This window comes from Amphiura filiformis, chromosome 4, assembly GCF_039555335.1.
Source record: "Amphiura filiformis chromosome 4, Afil_fr2py, whole genome shotgun sequence".
NCBI lineage: Eukaryota > Metazoa > Echinodermata > Ophiuroidea > Amphilepidida > Amphiuridae > Amphiura > Amphiura filiformis.
Genome location: NC_092631.1, coordinates 44,489,683 through 44,511,123, shown reverse-complemented (window position 1 = coordinate 44,511,123; position 21,441 = coordinate 44,489,683). Strand labels below are relative to the sequence as shown.

The following is a 21,441-nucleotide window of genomic DNA, read 5'->3' as shown; positions in this document are numbered from 1 at the left end:
GTGTTTTCTTTTGTCAACAACGCTTACCAATAATTTGGTCACATCTAGAGCCCGTCTTTCCTTCAGGACATCTGCATTTTCCTCCTTCTGTGCACACTTCGTAGTCCTCACACTTAGGCACGCAAAGTGCTGAAAATAACAATCAATAGTATGGCTATATCATAATCAAATCATGCAATGTCCTACACTATAATTATAGACCACTTGACATCACTGTTTATCAACAAAGGCGAGGGACTCGTCCATCGATATGCTCGAACGAGCCGCTACACTGTTCAATGGCTTTCCTGTACTAAATGAAATGTGGCGGGCGATTTAAAATGCACATACCCTTAGCAGACTACGATGCGTACGCACACTGCAGGGCAAAGAACAATGGAAATAGCCATAATTCGCGCGCATACTGCCGGGCAATGACGTCACATGCCAAGTGGTCTATAGATTAATGCGTATCACTTGTTCAAAGTGAATTTGTACAAAACAATGCACGTATACTGAGATGTTGATACGTTTAAAAATGTTGGAAAATGCAAGCAAATTTAAATGCATCAACCCGCAAGAAAAATGAACGCGTCAGAAAGTACTGCGCGTACTACGCGGAGTGCGAGCCCGTGTAATTATACAATATTTATGCACGGCTAGTACTTTAATAACGTTTGCTCTGATTGGTTCTCTATATGAGTCTATGAATCAGTAATAATAATATGATAATAATTATATTGGCAGTGGCGTATAATTCGAAACGATTTGGGTCAGTACGGACTCGGACATAAAAGGACTCGGACTCGAATAATTGTAGTCGTTTGGAATGTGAAATGATTATCCAAATGGGATTGGACCAATGGGATGGGACTAAGTGGGAATAATCCAACTTATTATATGATCACAAAATGCTAATTTCACACATCTCAACACAGAGACTAAACAAAACCATACGCCAGGCCCGTAACCCGATCAACAGCATTGTCCCCCAATTTTTATCATTGTTGATGAGTTCTTGATATCATAAAATGAATCGTATTTTTCTCATTATCATCCTGTAATTAGTTGACGCTTCAAATCGATGTGTTTCCTAAGAAATATTGAAAAACAGCGTCTTTATGGTAGCCACCTTATCGACATTTAACACACCACGGGAGTTTTTGGGTAGTCATAGTATTAGCTTCTTTATTTTCGATATAATTCAACTTTACTCGTTTTTGGCTGCTTTACACTAATGTTTGGTATCTTATCCTTGGTCATGGTACGTAATTTAAGCAAAAAACGACACGTGTCTCCCATTTCTGGAGCTATTTAATTAAAACACGTTTGCCGGCCAAATTTTCAACATTTTGTTACGTAACACCGTGCTCACCAACGCGTAATAATTTTCTGTCCAAAAAAAGAGGTCACGAAGTTGCCGTCGTACTGTGTATGTGGCATACAACTTCCGTGCCTATGATTATAATGAAAGCAAAGAATCGCTTTTGTCTTGATACAATCACCCATTTAATTATATTTGTATTTTGTATTCTAGATATAGGGAACGGTTGAACCCCTATCATAGCCCTATATAATCCATAAGTACTTTTTTAAATTATGTTATAAGGGTTTCTCGATCAAGTTATACAAAATCAGTACACACATTCTCTTTCATGCGATGTCAATGGCATCATATGGTGGGTGCACACTCTCAAAGTTGGGATTTTCCATCGGATGTATTGCTTAAGATGAAAGGAAATTAAACATTTAACTTAAATACAAAATTTTAATACAATGTATATTTTAATACCATTACTTACGTTTACTACAGGTTTCTCCCATCCAATGTGGACAACATTCGTCGTGCATCTCGACATAACTCTGTAAAACTTCATGCCTTACGAATCGCTCTATGGATCTGGCAAAATGAAAAATCAAACAGAAATGCATCAACAAATCATGCAATATACCTATAATTTGCGTTATGGATGATTCAATGACAATTCTTATTACACTTTTTGCTTCCTCTTTTATTCAGACTATTTTTTTAAATATAAATTTCTTATATTCTGTTGAATAACCTGGTTCTTTTGTATTGTATTAAAAAAAAAGGAAACGAATGAGGATCGTTTGCATCACTTTTTGAATTTTTTTGAAGTATTCTATTGAATAACTTGTTTCTTTTATATTGTATTGAATAATTTGTTTTCATCATTTTGCTAGTATTTTCTAATGTATGTTATTAGATTTTTGATGTATTGTATCCTACTAGATTTATAATTTCTTACGTATTTATCTTTTCTATTGAAGTTTGATTTCAATTATGTAGTTTAGTAACCTTGTTAAAATCGTGAAAATCATTTAAATTTTTCCGATAAATGTTCTATATTTAATGTTAACTTAATGGTTTCCAATACTATTTGACCGTAACATTCATGCATCCATTATCTTAAAATATTCCTCGTACTTCTTTTTTAAAAAAGTGACAAATTTGGTTGATGGTCCCCATATCGGGCAATATCTACCAGCGGTTTTTTTTTCAGATGTTCCTTTTCGAACACTTTGAAGGCTTAATTGGATATAGTTCCTTTATGCACTTGTTCAATGTTGTAATGAATATTCATATTATATGCTCATCATATTACTTTCTCCTAAATTCCTTGGTGGATATACGAAGGAATATTGTGGTAACATTAACTCAAGGGACTCAAATAATAGTGTTCGAACACATTCTTTCTAAAATTACATTTAACTCTATGCACTAGGTATCTACAAGTACTGTAGCTTATAGACGTACACATTCTGGAAATTTGCATTTAATTCTGTCCGCCCATTTTAATGAAAAAAATAAAAAATAAAAAATACATAACTAACAATTACAGGTGTTGTGATCATGAGACCACAAAGACGGTCGTTTGGACCTTTGACCCACATTTGAGATCAACCAACAGGCACTGGCTGGTGTCAAAGCATGTGTGAAAGTGGCAACACTCTGCTATGTTGTTTTTGCAGAAGAGGAATTTTAAAGGTATTTCTTCTCGGACCGAAGTAACCCGGTAATGACCGTTGATCATTTATGAACATAATTATGAACATTCTATAGAAAATGGTTCATGTCAAATGATATGTGCTTCAACCTGGTTTGTTGTTTGTAACAGAAGGAGCATTTGAAGGTCTAGGGACGAAAGTGACCCCGTTATGACCTCCGACCTTATATCTGTGAACACCCTATAATAGACATTGGCTAATAATAATGCCCGTGTACATGTGCCGTTATGTTGTTTGTGCCAGAAGAATAATTTTGGTAAAAAAAGTAACCTATTTCGTCTCGAACCGGAAGTGACCTCTTAATGATATTTGACCTCGAATATATGATCATCTTATTCACCAGCTAATGTCAATGTATGTGTACAAGTGACATAAATATGCTAGGTATTTGAAGATATTTTGTCTCAGACGGGAAGCAACTTTTTATTGACCTTTGACCCCAAATCTGTGAACACCCTATTGACACGTTCAGTGACTGGGAAATTAAATATTTAAGTGGTATTACTGTGCTATGTTATATGTAGGAGAAGCAGCAGTAGATGGCACTGTTGTGTTTGAACAAACACGAAAATCTATACATGTCATTTCCACCCTAATCATCCACAACACCCACCCACCATGACATCCTTAACCCATCCTGACACCACGTCCTATGTTTAATGCTAAAAGGGCTATCAGTATACCAGGGCGGGGCATTGTAGCTACTTTATATACATATAACAATATAATGCTAAAACCATATTAGTGTACCAAATCTGAGCCCTATAATAAAGAGGTACTTTATTTGCTGAGAAACAGCCAGCCCTTTGTTTTAACATTTGGGCCTCATTACTCTCTAAATGTAAAAGAGTGAAAATTTCACTCGGAACTTTCATTCTCACTCTATTCGAGCGGTTAGTCGTTCTTTTAGAGTGAAAAAAAAAAGCTTCTACTTGGTCAATCTAGATTCACTCCTTACAGAGTGATCCAAAATTACCGCTCAATTTCAGAGTGAAATCAGAATCGCTATTTGCGGAGTGAATCCACAGTTCTTACAGCCAATCAGAAAGCCGGATTTACGCACTGAAAGCCACGGAAAATTGTGATTATTCATTCGGCGAATCGTTGCAGCAATGGCGGTGGAGTTGTCAGTAGCGGAATGGGCGAGGCAGTTTGGCGAAGAAATAGCCAATATTTTCGTCGGTAAGTATACTTTGAACTATTTTATTTATTATGTTGAATCATTGCAGATTGTAATCGACAACTAAAAATCTGATGTTACTGTCTCAAAGGTGTACCCATGAAGCTTCTTCATTTGTTGAACACATTGATTCACGTTGTCGGTCCGGCACGCGTAATTTCTTTCTGCAACCATAATGGGCCGCAATACGATATCATAACACATAGTAGGCCAACATACATGTAAATATGAGATCATATATAACACGAGTTATTCCCTATTACTTAATAAAATAAAAAGAAATTTACTCAGAATTAAAATTCTACAACGGTTTACCTGGGGTTCGAACCCACACTCTATGTATTCAAAGTCTAATGCCTACACCACTGTGGTATGGGTTGTTGTGCCAGAAAGGTGTTTGTTTATCATACTTATTGTTTACGCAATAAAGTACATACACACAATATACTATTACTAGTATATTAGTGCTATAAATACGTATATCATCTCCTAATCCTAACCCTAACCCCAACCGCAACCCCAACCCCGACCCCAACCCTAACCCTAATCCTAACCCTAACCTTAATCCTAACCCTAACCCTAACCCTAAACCCTAATCCTAACTATAAACCATAATCCTAACCCTAACCCTAAGATCCTAACCCTAAGACCCTAACCCTAAGACCCTAACCCTAACAATAATGGAACTTCCCTCGGACTATGCGGTTAGTTATAATTGCGGTCCATTATGGTTGCAGAAAGAAATTAAGCGTCCGGCATGCTTAATTTCTTTCTGCAACCATTTTATAATGGTCACCAAAATCCCTTATTTGCTAAAGATGAAACAATATTACCTTTTCACTAACACGCATTATAGCCCAAAACAAAGCTACTATACATGAATGCTTGATGTGTAATCATTCAGCAAGCGCATTCAATTTATTTAAATGAAGCACCTGAAGTCAGTGGGGTGATCACGAACTGTACTCAGCGGCTAATGTGTGCTTTGTGTGCTTACGGCTACTCAATCACATCCGTGTGTGTTATTATAACAAAAGGTACTTTTCGTTCCAGACGTCGCTTTCACGCGCCTTTCGTTTGATCGCTTATTGACAGACAGTAGCCTGCTAGGTAAAGCGTTAATACACTGTCGGGTCAGCTTACCGATTTAATGGCGGAAGCCCTTTGTCCCAAACAAAAGGTACCTTTCGATGAATAGCTTGTCAGATTTCAAATCGGCACAAGGTTTCAATGCGTTACGTAATCTATTTCTTCTCCATCTATTTAATAGCTCCATGGATAGGCCTATAATTACATGTATGTACTATGTGTTATCGCATTGCGGCCCATTATGTAAGATAAACGGTTCAAAACAGACCATTGCCATAGTTAATCGGTGTCTTGTTGAGGTATGGTTCGCATGTTAGTCGCTCAGAAGGCTCGACCCCGGGGCACCCTTTATCTACTACATATACGGCGAGCCAAAATAAACGAATTTGTTGTGATAGTGTATTCATTTTCAAAAAAACAAAATGGAAAATACTGATGTATTATTTTGTAAAAGTTGTGATTTTTCCAAAAATAAAAACACCCCGAGATAGTTTAATATTCTTCCCATGTGTCCTGCGTGCGAGTCTACGAGTCTATTTAATGACAAATGCAAGTGATTTAATCAAATCAATACAGAATTGATTTCAATTGAAACCTGTATTTGAAGTGGTTTGGTAGGTTATTCACCTGCATAATTAATCCGATGGAGTGTATCCACCCCGTGACCATTGTTATTCAAATGATTAATGAATAATGCAAATTGTATAGAGTTGTCAACGTTTGCACTATACGATCTGTTTCAACACCATGAAATTTATATCTTAGAAAAATGTGAGTATAAGCATATATTTGAAAAATCTAGTAACGTTGTGTCCAATGGTGCTCCCCATTATGGGTAGGTCATAGTAAGGCTTTGCACTCCCAGCCTCTTGACTTGTAATGAGTACCGCAGAGTAGTTGCGAAGCTCCCCTGGTCGGGTAGTATCCCGGGGGTTCTTGCCTAGTAGCTAATTGGCATGGACCGTTGAGCGTTTTTGGGTTGGGCAAGGATAAAGACAGATTCCCTTCTAAAAACCAATGGCAAGTTTATATACATGTGCTGAGTATACATTCAACGAAACTTTTACTTTTTAATTATGAATATTTAATTTTAAATGAGCACCAGTGGTGTTATGAATTACTGTTATACGGACTGCAGGAGCCCTCTATAATTTTCTCTTGCCATGTAACATTTGCATTTAAGGGTAGAGACAATAGAAATTTTTACCAAAGGATCATATTCTTGTTTATACCATGATATTGTTGTATCTCAATACTATCACAACTTCAGCTGTGTAACTTACCTAAAAAGTGGTTCTTTTAATTAAAAATGCAATAAATAAAATCACTCTGCGCTTTTAGTACTGACCAGACTATAGTAATATTTTTAAATCACTCTGCGCTTTTAGTACTGATCAGACTATTTTTATTCGATAGAAAACGCTTTATAATATTATGCAATACTAGCAGCTATTAATCATGCTTCAGTGGGCAAGTACCTCTCAATTTAAATGGTACTGAAATGTGTCTTGTCCGGGGGGAGCTCAGTGGCGTTATTTTCTAGGATCTATATGATGAAGGTGACTGATGCGTAGTAGGCCTATTATGTAGGGCTGTAAAAAACCTGTTCAGTGATTTCATCCGGAGAATGTAGAAATCCATGAATCAGCAAAATTTAGATTTTAGCACCTTGCCCAGCACCTTTGTTAGTTTCGATATGCAAACATTAGGCCCTTCAACATTGATTTTGAGTTTACTGTTTCCCTCCCGCATCCAAAATTGAGAAATTCAAAATATTTAATTATTTTCTTTTTATTTGACATTTTCTCTGTTAAATGACATTTTAATAACATTTATTTGCTAGTTTCTTTAAACTTTGATCATCCTAACTATACATTATCATCAATGCACAATATCAACCATAATTGCAAAATAGTTAAATCCGCAGTGCCAAATTGTGCTGTTCATATTGGGCTGTAACCACTCATTTCAAAATAAAGAAAATAATAAGTAATTAATAATTAATAATTGAAAGTTACCTCGTGCCTTTTTGAAAATCTTGAACAGTAAACTAAGATTTTAATTTGAAGGACCTTAAGCCCTGTATTAAAGATAAATAAGTTATTTTTTTTTGAATCTGTAATTTCTCTATTTAGTAGAGAAATTAGCTACATGCATTTGAACGGGGCGGGGCTTCAACTGTATCAATACTGCTGCTTTTCATCGGTTCTCGCCAAAACGTTTTAAAATGTCTAATGACAATTTTAATGATTTATCCTTCACTTTTAGGTATTTTATATATACAATTTAAATCTGTTTTACCATTTTTATACTTTCGCTGGGATCACTGAATAACCCTTAAATTAAGACCCCCCCCCTTTCGCTATCACCCAGAACACATGGTTTGTCATCCACCACCCTCCCCCCCCCACACACACACTTTTTTCCCATTGGATTTATCGTCATCCTGATTCAGACGCTTTTATTGTTTCATTTACAACCTTTATTATATTTATCCCTGATGATGTTGCCGAATAGTCTTTTGAAATTAGTAGGCCTCATTAGTAGATCTCATATAATTGAAGTGCTCCCCCCGAATAGCAAGATATGGCATGCTTATGCTTAGTTTTGACATGTAAGAATACAAAATGATTTCCTGAGTTCTTAATGGGGAGTTCATTGCAAAGTGAAAGCAGAGCGAGGTGTGTGGATGTGAGGGGCATGCGTTGTGTTTATGGCCCGGGGTTTATGTGGGAGGGGTGGGTTAGGCAATTAACAGCTGCCTGGTATCATTCAACATTTCTGATACTGTTACGGCTTGAAATTTGATGGCAACGGGACTTAAGATTCTCTCAGGAACAACTTTTACCACCTGATGAACAATCTCAAATGCTTTACTTTGCACCAACATGACAGTATAGATTAGGCCCATGAAAGTCCATTCCGAGTTTATCGTCCCTTTTTTCCCGGTTGGTGAGGTGACTTTTTCATTTTCACTATTTCATCAGATTTCATTATTGACCTAAAATGCGTGTTGATTTAAAGCCAAACTCATACATGTGATTTATAAACATGTTTTTATATGGGTAAGGACTAGGAAAGTTAGAAAAGAGCCTGGTTTTGTTTCCAAGTTATGAATATATGTTTTACAAACAAAAATATATGTTTCCAATATTATTGCTAAAATTTTTGAAAACACTGATACTTTGGAAATAATGAATTATTTTGGCATTTTGAAAATTTGACGCGGGTATTTTTGGTTTCCAAAAAGTTACGCGGGCGGGGAACGATAAACTCGGTATCGACTTTCACGCGCCTTATAGGAAATATATTCCATAAGTTAATGGTTTTATAGTTTTATAGTTTATTATTTCGGTTTACCAAAAGTGAAGAAATTATATCAGTAATAACTGTAAAAAATGGTCTATGTCCATTTGAAGCCAAAATAATGGGATGAATTAAAAAATAAAACCCACTGTATACTATATCTTGGAGCTGTGCATAGTGATAAACTAAACCAACAAACATATATAGAACTCACGATAATAAACTCTCTTTATTTCCCATTCATTTATCTAATGTAAATAACAAAGAGACGCTTATTATACGCCAGACTGAGCACAGCTGTTGTACAATTGATCAAAATCCAAAAACTTCTGAACACTTTACAGTAGGATCAAGGACGTTGGTTCGAATCAATTGTTTAAAATCAATCAATATAGGAAAGAATCTGAATACGCTTGTTACGGCATTCTGTCAAAATCGGAAAGGACAACCTAACCTATGACACGTTTTAACTAGATGTTAAAGTATGGCTGGTGGAGTTACCCAATTTTGCAATTTTTCGCCATTTTACAAAATACAAATATGCTCATAAGTTTGCCAATAGCAAAGATCGATGATCTGGAATAAGTCATAGTCGAACCGGAATATATTTGCCAACTGTGTTCTACGTTTGAGGTAAGTTCATAATGTTCTTCATAGCAAGAACAGAAAAAGCACTGGCAAAAATGCAACTTTTTACTAAAACGCCATATTCCGCGATAGTCCATATTTACCGGACTTTGGCGAACACTTTTGGTTCTCGTTAAAATTCTACCGACAGCACAGTCGATCTAATGTTATCTGCGGTTAGAGGACAGTTTAGAGAACTCTTTTTGCTGGTTGTTTGGTTAAAAAAAACATAATTTTTAAAATATCGGGATTCAAGCAGGCGACCCGCATGGTGTGCAAAAGACGTTGCAAATTGTCAATGAAAGAGCTTATAAATTAAAATCACGGACATTAAGCTCCACAATAGGCATCTACATTCCAAGCGGAAACGCTTTTCAGAAATATACCCGTCTTTTTCAGCAATCGCTGAAACCTAAATATGCAATTCTAGGCGATTTGTTAAAAATAGCGTCAGCATATTTTACTATGAATTTGGGACACCGAAACAAATGCTTGCATTGGTGCCAGACCTATTATAATGATACGATAATTAGGCCCCCAATAATGGCTTTCATTTTCACCGTTATTTATTAAACTGAGATTTTTACTTTTTGAGAAATTAATGAATTTATCGAAAAACTTTTCGGAGAACGCTACTTTAATGATCCCATGCCTTAAATCGAGCTGTAAATGCATTTGTTCCGTAATTCAGCATCGAAGTGGTTACGTAATTCTCTTGGTTACCGGATCACGCTACTTTGGTATGCCTTCGAGTGCCATATACTTTATGTGGTGATCATTTCGATCGTGGTTCATTACTCTAGCGCGTGATCCCGTTGACATAGTAACATTACGTAACTTCGATACTGAATTCTATCTGAGACTAGTAACCAACTCAGATTCTACATGTATGTTGTGATCCTTTCCATAGTGTTTCTAGAATGTCCATGGTATTCCTTTTATTTAGCTCGCTGCCCGAGACCGTTATCTTGAGCTATTGTGTTGATAATGGTCTCTGGGCAGCTATTGTCTGTCCAATTAACTTAGACACCCAGTTTTTGTTTCTTATTTGAAAAAATATCCACTTTCAAAGAAAGTCATGAAAGAAAAGTGTTAACATTCGCTGAGACCTAACGGGATTTTTGTGTTTCCAAAGCATTGAGTGAGAGTTTACCAGAAATTCTATTGAAATTGGAAGGGTTTTCTCAACACTTTAAAAATAATCCGGTAGAAGTTGGGTACCATTATTTTGGAAGGTCTTATTATACAGATTTGTAGGTATTGTGATTTTGGATAGTGAATGGATGAATAGTAAATTAGTTATACTCCTCACCAAAAACATTTTATAAAAATGAAAAATATAATTCAGTTCATAAAATGCAGACAGTGTTTCTAATTGGGATATTTATTCTTAGTGTATTAACTCAGTGATCCCAGCTGTCCCTCAACCAATTACAACAATTCGGCGCGGTATTTGAATCTTGTTCTGTGCATGCTTTTGGCTTGGCCCAATTCCAAGAAAATACAAATTGTATACCCTATTAATGTTCTGATGTTATTGGTGAGGAGTATGATTCACAATACACTCCAGACGCATAGTACTAGTAACTTGCCCTATCATTTGTTATATAAATGCACCAACTGTGACATCTTTTGAGTTGTGCATGAAATTATTGATTGGCTCCAAACAAAGGATTTGAACATGTGTCCTTCACCGAAATCATGGCACAGTGCAGTCCATTCAATCAAATATTGTCATCAACCTATTTGATCGTAGTGTATTTGTTATGCGTGTGAAACTACCTCACGCGGTAGATTGCAAACATGCTTTTGTTGAATGCATTTGAGTAGACCGCCATTATTGTGAATTAGTAAAAGGATCAAAGAAAAAAGGGTGGCATCACTGATCAATATACATGATTACAATGTTCAAACACCCCTTACTGTAAATAGATTATCCCATCAAAAGTTTCAAGTCATTAGGAATATTCTGCTGGACCCAGATATATTGCTGTAAATCGGTCAAAATTGAATAAAAGTAGACAAGGAAGAATATTTTTTCATCACTTTACTAATAATTTCTGTTAAGTCTGACCGTGTTTAACAACTTTTCTTTCATGACTTTTTGCCAAAGTGAAAACTTTTCGAAATATATCCTAAAAAACCGGGTGTCTAAGTTATTTGGACAGACAATAGCTACCTCCATTACTCTAGGTAATGGTTGAGGCAACGAACCTTAAACAAAAGGAATACAATGGATAATCTGTGAATAGAAAAGGGCTAGACGTATATGGTTGCAGAAAGAAATTACGCGTCCGGCACACTCATGCACTGCTATGCATACCCGGTACATGTATTACTTCATAAACATGTAAATGATTGAGTGTACATAATTGTAATGTTTGTTATACTGTGTCAGCCTTTTTATTGTTACTATGTACCCGATCACATCTCCGAGTCCGATGCGCTAGTCATGCTATACATGTATAGACACATGTGGCCATATGATACATGGGGTCCACTCATCTCTCAGATGTCAGTGTTTAATTTGCCACTTTTGTTGGGCACTGACAGCCCTTACTTACTGGTCTAATTTTGCTGTATATTTTTGTTGAAATGCTTAAGGGCTGGGGTATGAACGTTTGGACAATATTTATTTTGGGACATTAGAGCACATCAGACATATCGAATTGCATTCTGAATGCGGAGAATGTCTTTCTGATGTCAAATAATTTAGTAGATTTTTTGAAATTCGCAATTTAATACACATTTTATGGCAAATCATTAACAATTGATATTTAACAGTACTCGAAGTAAACTTTATAAATCTGATGATTTATACTTAAAGAGTATGTAGGTGGAATGAAAAGCCGACGATCAATTGAAAATTTTGACCTTTCGTATTGAAGATGTGGATTTTTTTTCCAAAACACCAAAATAAATTAGGTCTTTTTGGGAAAAAAATCCATATCTTCAATATGAAATGTCAAAATTTTCAATTGACCGTCGGCTTTTCCTCCCAGCTACATACACTTTAAGAATATATCATTAGAAGTTACTTCGAGGACTGTTATATATCAAAAATTTGAATCATATCAAATTTTTATAATTTGTCATAAAATTTGTATTATATTGTGATTTTCAAAAAATTAAAATTATTTGATATCAGAAAGACATGCTTCTTATTCAGAATGCAATTCGATAGGTCTGAGGTGCTCTCATGTCCCACAAAAAATACTGTCGAAACGCAATAAATGCTCATTCTAGATCCCTTAATGAATAATAAATGATAGAAAAAATAATTAATTCTTAAGCAATACAAGCAAGAACTCATGAACTACACTGACAAGCACTAGCCTAGACTAGCAGCACTTAGCTCAATTATTCTACCCTACATGTAGTCCCGTGCACGCTGTAACGGATATTACAGAGTCTATTGTAGTGCAGAATGTCTGAACAACCTCGGACTATAGGCTAGCAGCACTTTGCGTGACTGTGACAGCTGCTGTGGAAATTGAGAATGAGAATTCTTTCAAAACGATGAGAATTGGACAAAAGTATGAGAATTTAAAATTTTCCAATTTCTATAAAACTTTCTCATCCAAATGAATGAGAAATACCAATTAACCTGTCAACAACCTGTCACAAATGGTTGTTTGACACTGAAATTAATGTGAGCTTTATTTTCTAATACAAAACTATTATTATGATTACTTTGTTTTGACACATACATTACGTTATTTGTATCCAAATAGGTGAACATAAAATGTAAGTAAGCCATAACCAGTATCGCGAGACATTGTAAATTTATCTCACAGATTTCATAATGGATTATAATTTTTTTAAATAAAAATCAATAAACCTGCCGTTATAGGTGTTATCTGATTCTGAATTTTTGAAAAAGGGATAAATGAAAAAATAAAACCGTCGCCAAAGGGATTCGAACTCTAGACCTCCTGATCACAATCCCAGTAACGAATCCACTACACTGCAGGAGAACCGTTGTTAGGCGTTCTAATTTATTTATAATATGTATAACAAGAATGACGCAATAACGGTCTACCTTACATAATATAACTTAAAGGCATACATTGGAATGTCATATTTCCCTGGGTAAGATCTGATACCAGGCCAGCCCATGGCCAGAGAGTAAAATGAGTAGGTTTGTTTCACCTTGAAGGCAAGGTTAGTCTTGCAAATATGGGTTAACTTTCCCCTAGGTCATCCAATATGTCATATACAGTAGGACTACAACTTGTATCTACTGGCCAGTTTATACTCCTATTTCCACATCTGTTATTCCAATGTATGCCTTTAAAAGGTAATATATATTTATTTTACATAAATGGTAGACCGTGGCAATTTGCCTTAAATAGAGGAATAATAACCTATAAACATATAGCACACATAAAGGCCCGGTCACACTGTGACGAATAGGGGTGAACGGCAAGCGACGTTAAGCTGCGAATTGCAATTTTGAATTTAACGCCACTCACCGTGTGCTGCCGTTAGTTGTCGCTGACGAATCCGTTAGTGACCGCAGACGGCCGCAATTATTCGTCGCGTTCGTCGGCAAATTTTCAACATGTTGAAAATTTTGTGACGGCAAAAGAATCAGTTGTGATTCCGTTCAAATTTCGTTGGAGACCGCAACCCTCATTTCTTTGACGTTTCCATACCGTGCGAAGCCGTGTCTAGTCGTTTTGAGGTCGTCACAATTTCGTTGGTAGTCGTTGGTAAACGTCACTTCGATTTCAATAGACTACCCGGCATGATGCAATTTTAAAGTTCATATAAAAAGAAAATAATATCAATAATTATCAAAAATACTAATATTTCTGATTTTTATTGATATTGTTATTGATATTGATGTTAATATTTTTGATTATTATTGATTTTCATATTTTGATTCCTATTGATATTTATGTTATTTTTTTTTATTTTTTTTGATATGTGTAATATTTTTTATTATTATTGATATTGATATTAATATCTTTGATTATAATAGGCCTAATTGATATTGATATTAATATCTTTGATTATAATAATTGATATTGATGTTAATATTTTTGATTATTATTGATATAGATATTAAAAGTTTAGATTATCATTTATATTGATTTTACTATTTTTGATTATTATTGATATTTATATTGTTTTTTTATATTATTATTGATATGTGTAATATTTTTTATTATTATTGATATTGATGGTAATAGTTTTGATTATTACTGATAAAGATATTAATAGTTTTGATTATTATTGATATGTGTAATATTTTTGAATATTATTGATATGTGTAATATTTTTGATTATTATTGATATCGATATTAATATTTTTGATTATTATTGATAAAGATATTAATAGTTTAGATTATTATTGATATTGCTTTCACTATTTTTGATTATTATTGATATTAATATATAATTATTATTATTATTGATATGTGTAATATTTTTGATTACTATTGATATTGATGTTGATATTTTTGATTATTATTGAAATAGATATTAATAGTTTTGTTTATTATTGATATTGATTTTACTATTTTTGTTTATTATTGATATGTGTAATATTTTTGATTATTATTGATATTGATGTTAATAATCCTGATTATTATTGATATAGATATTAATAGTTTGGGTATTTATTGATATTGATTTTACTATTTTTGATTGTTGATATTGATGTTAATATTTTTGATTATTATTGATATTGATATTTTTGAGTGGATGATCAGAACGTTTTGAAGAGTGGGAACGCCAAAGTGGACTATACGACCCGCACATACACATGCTTTGATGTCGGCTGCTGAGTCACGTCATCATCACCGCAATCCACCGTCAGCTGCCGTTCATTGCCGCAAGCAAATCCGCTGCCAGCCGTCTGACCTCGTTGCTTGTTGTCGGGCTCCGTCGAGACTTCGTCACTCATCGCCCAGACAACGTCCGGATTTGGTCGCTAGCCTCCGTTTCCTGCCGCAGCCTTTCGTCCCTTGCCGTCGTGTTGTCGCTAAATATCGTTCCCACTCGTCACCGAATCTTGTTTTTCTTCTTTTTGTCGTCGCTTTGCCGTCAACATTATGTGATTTTCACGTTCGTCACCTTTCGTTGCTTATCGTCCGTCATAGTGTTACCGAGCCTTAAGAGTGTGTAAAATGACCGTGTATATTCAAAATATATTTTAGATAAAATGCCGTATACGATAAAAACATAAGTTTTAATGAATGAATTCATTCCGATCGAAGATCAATAGCACAATGTAGTAGCAATAAATACGCAAAAATCAAGAGTGATTGTAAACTTCTTCCAGTGGCGTGCCGTTAAAGACTTTGCTTACTGCCCCAAAGATTAGAAGTTCGAATCCATGTAAAATTCCTTTTTTCTTTTTTTTTTTTTTTTTTTTTCTTCTTTAAATCTTTCTTTAATTCTTTCTTTCTTTCTTTCTTTCTTTCTTTCTTTCTTTCTTTCTTTCTTTCTTTCTTTCTTTCTTTCTTTCTTTCTTTCTTTCTTTCTTTCTTTCTTTCTTTCTTTCTTTCTTTCTTTCTTTCTTTCTTTTTTTCTTTCTTTCTTTCTTTTTTTCTTTCTTTCTTTTTATTTTATTTTTTTCTTCCTCTCTTTCAAAAGAAAGGTTACAAAAGAATTACTTTGATCAATACCAGTTAAAAAGGCGATTGGTATGATTGAACTCCGTGCATTTTGTATGTCTTGTGGAGCGTGTCTGGAGGATGATTTGAACTAATGACCTTCCGTGCAAACACCATATTTTATAATGTTATAATTTCTATATGAAATTTTAAATTGATAAATCTTGATTGCTTGATTCCCTGTTCCATGTATCAATGTTTGTGTTTCCTTCAACGTGTTTGATTTTGTTTTCATCTCCTATTATAGACATTCATAGGCCCAATAACTGCATATGCATATTTCGCACCCTCGGTTCAATAAAGCCGTTCATATGAAGTTCACCGTAGGATATTTTATTTGTATAATTTCCAAACTATTTAATTTTTGAATCCCCCCTCAACAACCGATCAATGTTGGAGCAAACATAGAGCACATTAAAAAACTGCGGCGTTTGTTATACAACATTGAATAAGGGGAGCGGGGAGAGTCATTAAACTATGGAAGCATCCCAGCAAATTATCACTTGATTGTACTTATATAGATGAGGTGACATGTGTTTACAATTGATACGCCCTCTATTGGTCTGTGATCAAAACTGTCAGGCAAAAAACACTATAGTTTGCATGGAAGAAGTTGATTTTTATTCAATAACATTGGTTTTAAAGCAAATAATACAAAAAATGGTATCAATCTTGTTTATAAATGCATCAAGCTATATACATAATATCACACAAAACTTCAAAGGTTTTTAAAAGTTGAGTTTTAAAGACATTTATGTGGTCTGTCATAGACACTTCTGTGTTATTTTGCCTGCTTTGAAACAACAGAGGGCGGTCTGAATGTAAACATGTGACATCATAGGTCACCTCATCTATATAAAACGCAAGGATGACGGTTGAAACTTAAATTCCTCATTTAAAACAATGTGACAGGTGGTTGATACGTTAATTAACATTTCTCATTAATTTGGATGAGAACATTACCAATTCTCATACTTTTGTCCAATTCTCATCGCTTTGAAAAAATTCTCATTTTAAATTTTCTACTAGTGTTTTGCATCAAAACAAAGTAATCATAATAATTTTGTATTAGAAAATAAAGCTCACATTAATTTCAGTGTCAAACAACCATTTGTGACAGGTTGTTGACAGGTTAATTGAATTTCTCATTCATTTGGATGAGAAAGTTTCATAGAAATGAGAAAATTTTAAATTCTCATACTTTTGTCCAATTCTCATCGTTTTGAAAGAATTCTCATTCTCAATTTCCACTAGTGTAGGCGAGGCGCTAACCTTTTACAAAGATGCCAATTTTGGGCGCAAAATGCGAGTTAAAAAACTTCTAATCTTTGGGGCAATAAGCAAAGTCTTTAACGGCACGCCACTGGGAGATGTTTACAATCACTCTTGATTTTAGCGTATTTATTGCTACTACATTGTGCTATTGATCTTCGATCGGAATGAATTCATTCATTAAAACTTATGTTTTTATCGTATACGGCATTTTATCTAAAATATATTTTGAATATACACGGTCATTTTACACATTTTTTGTGTGCTATATGTTTATAGGTTATTATTCCTCTATTTAAGGCAAATTGCCACGGTCTACCATTTATGTAAAATAAATATATGTTATCTTTTAAGTTATATTATGTTGGTAGACCGTTATTGCGTCATTCTTGTTATACATATTATAAATAGTATAGTATTATGTTTAGGCATATTATTTCATGTGAATTTAAAATTATATTCTACATTTTTCGTATATAAGTTTAACCTCCAGGCCTAAATAATCAGAACAACATTGTTTTAAAACTATGTGTTAAAACTATCTGTATGATACTATAATGTATACTCGTACTCGTAGTGTTTTGAGTTATGTAGTTTTAACATTATCATTTAATAATGTCAGTCAAAAATTCCGGGCAAAAATTATAGGCCTCGCAGTTCATATATAGCCTACATCGTCAAAATAACTATATTCAAGCATGACTCGATTGAAAAACCTTTTTGTACACAAAAATGTCTCCACATTCATAATTAAAAAGATGACAATTAAAAAGTACCCCCGCACGGAAGCTTTTGAAATACATACATTTTTATATGAATACATTAGGCCTACCTTAGGAATCATACCCTAAAATTATGAATTTTACCCTTAAAATTATGAATTTTATTCTACAGTTATGAATTTTACCTAGGATACCCCCACCCCCCTTCACACACACACCGAAATTTACTGATGGACCGCCCCCCGGCCCACGGGTCCAGACATGCGCGTACGCAGGAATTTTTCAAGGGGGGTGTGATGATAAAAATACTAAAATAAAGAAATGGCCGCAAAGCGGTCATCGCGTCGCGCCTGCGCGACGCAGGGGGGTGTCTGATTGGGGGATGTGCCCCCCTCAGAATTAAAAACTTTGGGAAAATGAAGACCTAATTGAAGCGATTTGGTGGACAATTTTGGCACTATTTGTGTATATAATTTTAATTTGAAAAAGCCGAAAATTTGTGAAATGACAGTCCATGAAGCGTTTCGTGAATAAGTTGTCTACTCAGTTGTAGGCCTATACATTGTGTTAAACACAAATTGGTAAATATCGAAAGCAGAACCAAAAATTGCTGCTTGTTTATCCACTACGCAGGGGGTGTCTGAGGGGGGATGTGCCCCCCTGAGAATTAAAAAACTTTTTGCAAAATGAAGACCTAATTGAAGCGATTGGGTGGATCATTTTGGCACTATTAGCATGATTATTGTGTAAAATCTTAGTTTGAAAAAGCCAACAATTTGTGAAATGACGGTCCATGAAGCCTTTCGTGAACAAGTACTCCCGCAGTTGTAGGCGTATAAATTGTGTTAAACACAAATTGGTAATTGTCAAAAGCAAAAGCGAAAATGGCTACCGGTACTTGTTTATCCACAATACGCAGGGGGTGTCTGAGGGGGGATGTGCCACCCTGAGAATTAAAAAACTTTTGCAAAATGAAGACCTAATTGAAGCGATTTGGTGGACCATTTTGGCACTATTAATAGTGTGTAAAATTTTAGTTCGAAAAAGCCGAAAATTGGTGAAATACCGGTACATGAAGCCTTTCGTGAACAAGAGTTTTCCTTCCTGCAGAAGTTGGAAAAATTTGCAAAATGACTAAAGTCCGATTGAAGCCATTTGGTGCATAATTTTTACACTATTTAAATCATTGCTTCAAACAGAAGAAAGGGCCCGAACTCAATTTGCACAATTAAAACCTTTACGTACGTTACCGGGGTAGGGTCCAGGGGTAGGGTGTGGGTGTGATGTGGAGAGGTGTTGGTGTTAACATGTATGCCCTATATCCATGTCAATTAACAATTAAAACCTTTACGTAGGCCTACGTACGTAGGTCTACGTTGCCAGGGTAAAGGTGTAATGATGTGGGGATGGGGGGGGGGACATGTATCGACATATTTACGTACGTTGCTCAGTGGTCAATACCGTGTATGCCTAGGGATGAGATAAATTTGCGTGGGCGGGGTAGTTAAGGGCTGGGGTATGAACGTTTGGACAGTATTTATTGTGGGACATTAGAGCACATCAGACATATCGAATTGCATTCTGAATACGAAGAATGTCATTCTGATATCAAATAATTTTGATTTTTGAAATTCGCAATTTAATACACATTTTATGGCAAATCATTAAAAAAGAAAGAGAGAGGGAGAGTGAAGAGGAGAGGAGGGAGATGAGCAAGGCATAGGGGACATATTACCGGGACATAGCCTATTATCACAATTATCATAGGCCTATAGATTCCTTAAGGGATCTAAAATGAGCGTTTATTGCGTTTCGACAGTATTTTTGTGGGACATGAGAGCACCTCAGACCTATCGAATTGCATTCTGAATACGAAGCATGTCTTTCTGATATCAAATAATTTTCATTTTTTTAAATCACAATATAATACAAATTTTATGACAAATTATAAAAATTTGATATTTTTCAATTTTTTTATATTTAACAGTACTTGAAGTAAACTTTATAAATCTGATGATTTATACTTAACGTGTATGTAGGTGGGATGAAAAGCCGACGATCAATTGAAAATTTTGACCTTTCGTATTGAAGATATGGATTTTTTTCTTCTTTATACCAAAAAAATTAGGTCTTTTATCGCCCATTTTTGAAGTTTGACAATTTATCTAAGTAGCATTTGTAGGTATTTCCCCAAATAAGTGCACCATAGTTTAGATAGGGTAGAATCAAGGTAAAGTACAAAGTATGAAGTATTCGATACGGAATGTAATGTTTAAGTTTGTTCATGACACCAATATTTCTTGAAATTGTTTTAGTTATGCAGTCAATATGACTTTTCCATGTAAAGTTTTCATTTATAATAAGTTATTATAACCCCCAAGAATGTTGTGTTTTGGGGCGCCCGCTACGGCGGGGCCCCTTATATTTGGTATGACTTTGTAAAAAGCTTCTAATTTCGGTCTTGCTAGATTTACTTCGCAACTATTTTGCTTAAAAGTATGCCCAGCTTAGAAATAAAAACACAACTTGCTTGGTTTTGATTTTGATTTTATTAGTGTTTACAAATATGCATTGAATGCAAGTAAAGTAGCTCTATATACAGCGGGAATTAACGCCTGAAATACGAAATTAATAAATATACCTTAATGTCTTTCGAAAACGACATCATATCATTGGCAAGCTAATATTATGAGGACAATGAAAATGACTCCTTTTTTGAGAAAATAAGACGTTTAAAATTGATATTCCACAAAAAAAACAACTTAAGCGATGAGTTCCTTCGAATGAGACAGATTTGACCTAGAAAAAAAAAATGACGTCATGAAATGATTGTGCCTGCTTTGCGAGAATGGATTATAAACATTCTCAATGCACAGAACGTATACTGTTGTTGTTCACAGAAAAAAAAATCTCTAAATTAAGTATTACAAATTTAATGTTTTTAAACATTGATAAAATCAGCCGCTATAAATATTAGGACTAAAAAATAAATAAATACATAATTTGAGCTTAGAATTTCATCGTGACCCATCTGAGACTAGCATATAAACTGTGTTAAGTCCACAAATTCATTATATGTATCTGATTTCCCTGTGCTATAATTATTATAGTTTCAGTTGGATGAAATATTACAAAGCAAACGTATAGTAACAATACATATTGTTATGCAGCATCGTTATGGTAAATAATAGTAGGGATAACCATCGAAATTTCATGTTGCCCCTATTGCTACAAAAGATCGTTTTCTGGATAGAACTTATCAATAGAAGTATTTTGGTGGTTAAATGGTCAAAATCGGTCAAAAACTTTTCGAATTATGAATTTTCAAAGTTTCCCATTCTGACCGGTCATTGGAACGAAATGAAATGACAAGGTCCAAAAATAGCAATTGGGAGCAAAATTGGCATAAGCATATATTTACCTTTATATATTTCTTTATTTTAACATATATGCAAACATGAAACAAGCATATTGTGAAAGTATCAAAGGGGTTTCTTATGAAATGGCACTTTACTAGTAAATGGCATAAATTATTTTTTCAAACCGAGGCATTAAAATCATGCATTTAGAGAACATTTGGCAAAAATCATCCAAGATGGCCGATATGGCA

General features: G+C 34.6%; 1 protein-coding gene across 1 annotated transcript in view; it reads right to left on the bottom strand.

Annotated features, from left to right (window-relative positions):
- Positions 1-21,441, bottom strand: part of LOC140150210 (uncharacterized) — a 186,253-nt gene that overhangs the window by 151,743 nt on the left and 13,069 nt on the right. Inside the window, exons 3-4 of the mRNA XM_072172216.1 lie at positions 1,782-1,879; positions 28-129 (exon numbers count right to left, since the gene is read on the bottom strand). Coding sequence (XP_072028317.1) covers positions 28-129; positions 1,782-1,879 — 200 coding nt within the window. The remainder of the gene's footprint in view (positions 1-27; positions 130-1,781; positions 1,880-21,441) is intronic.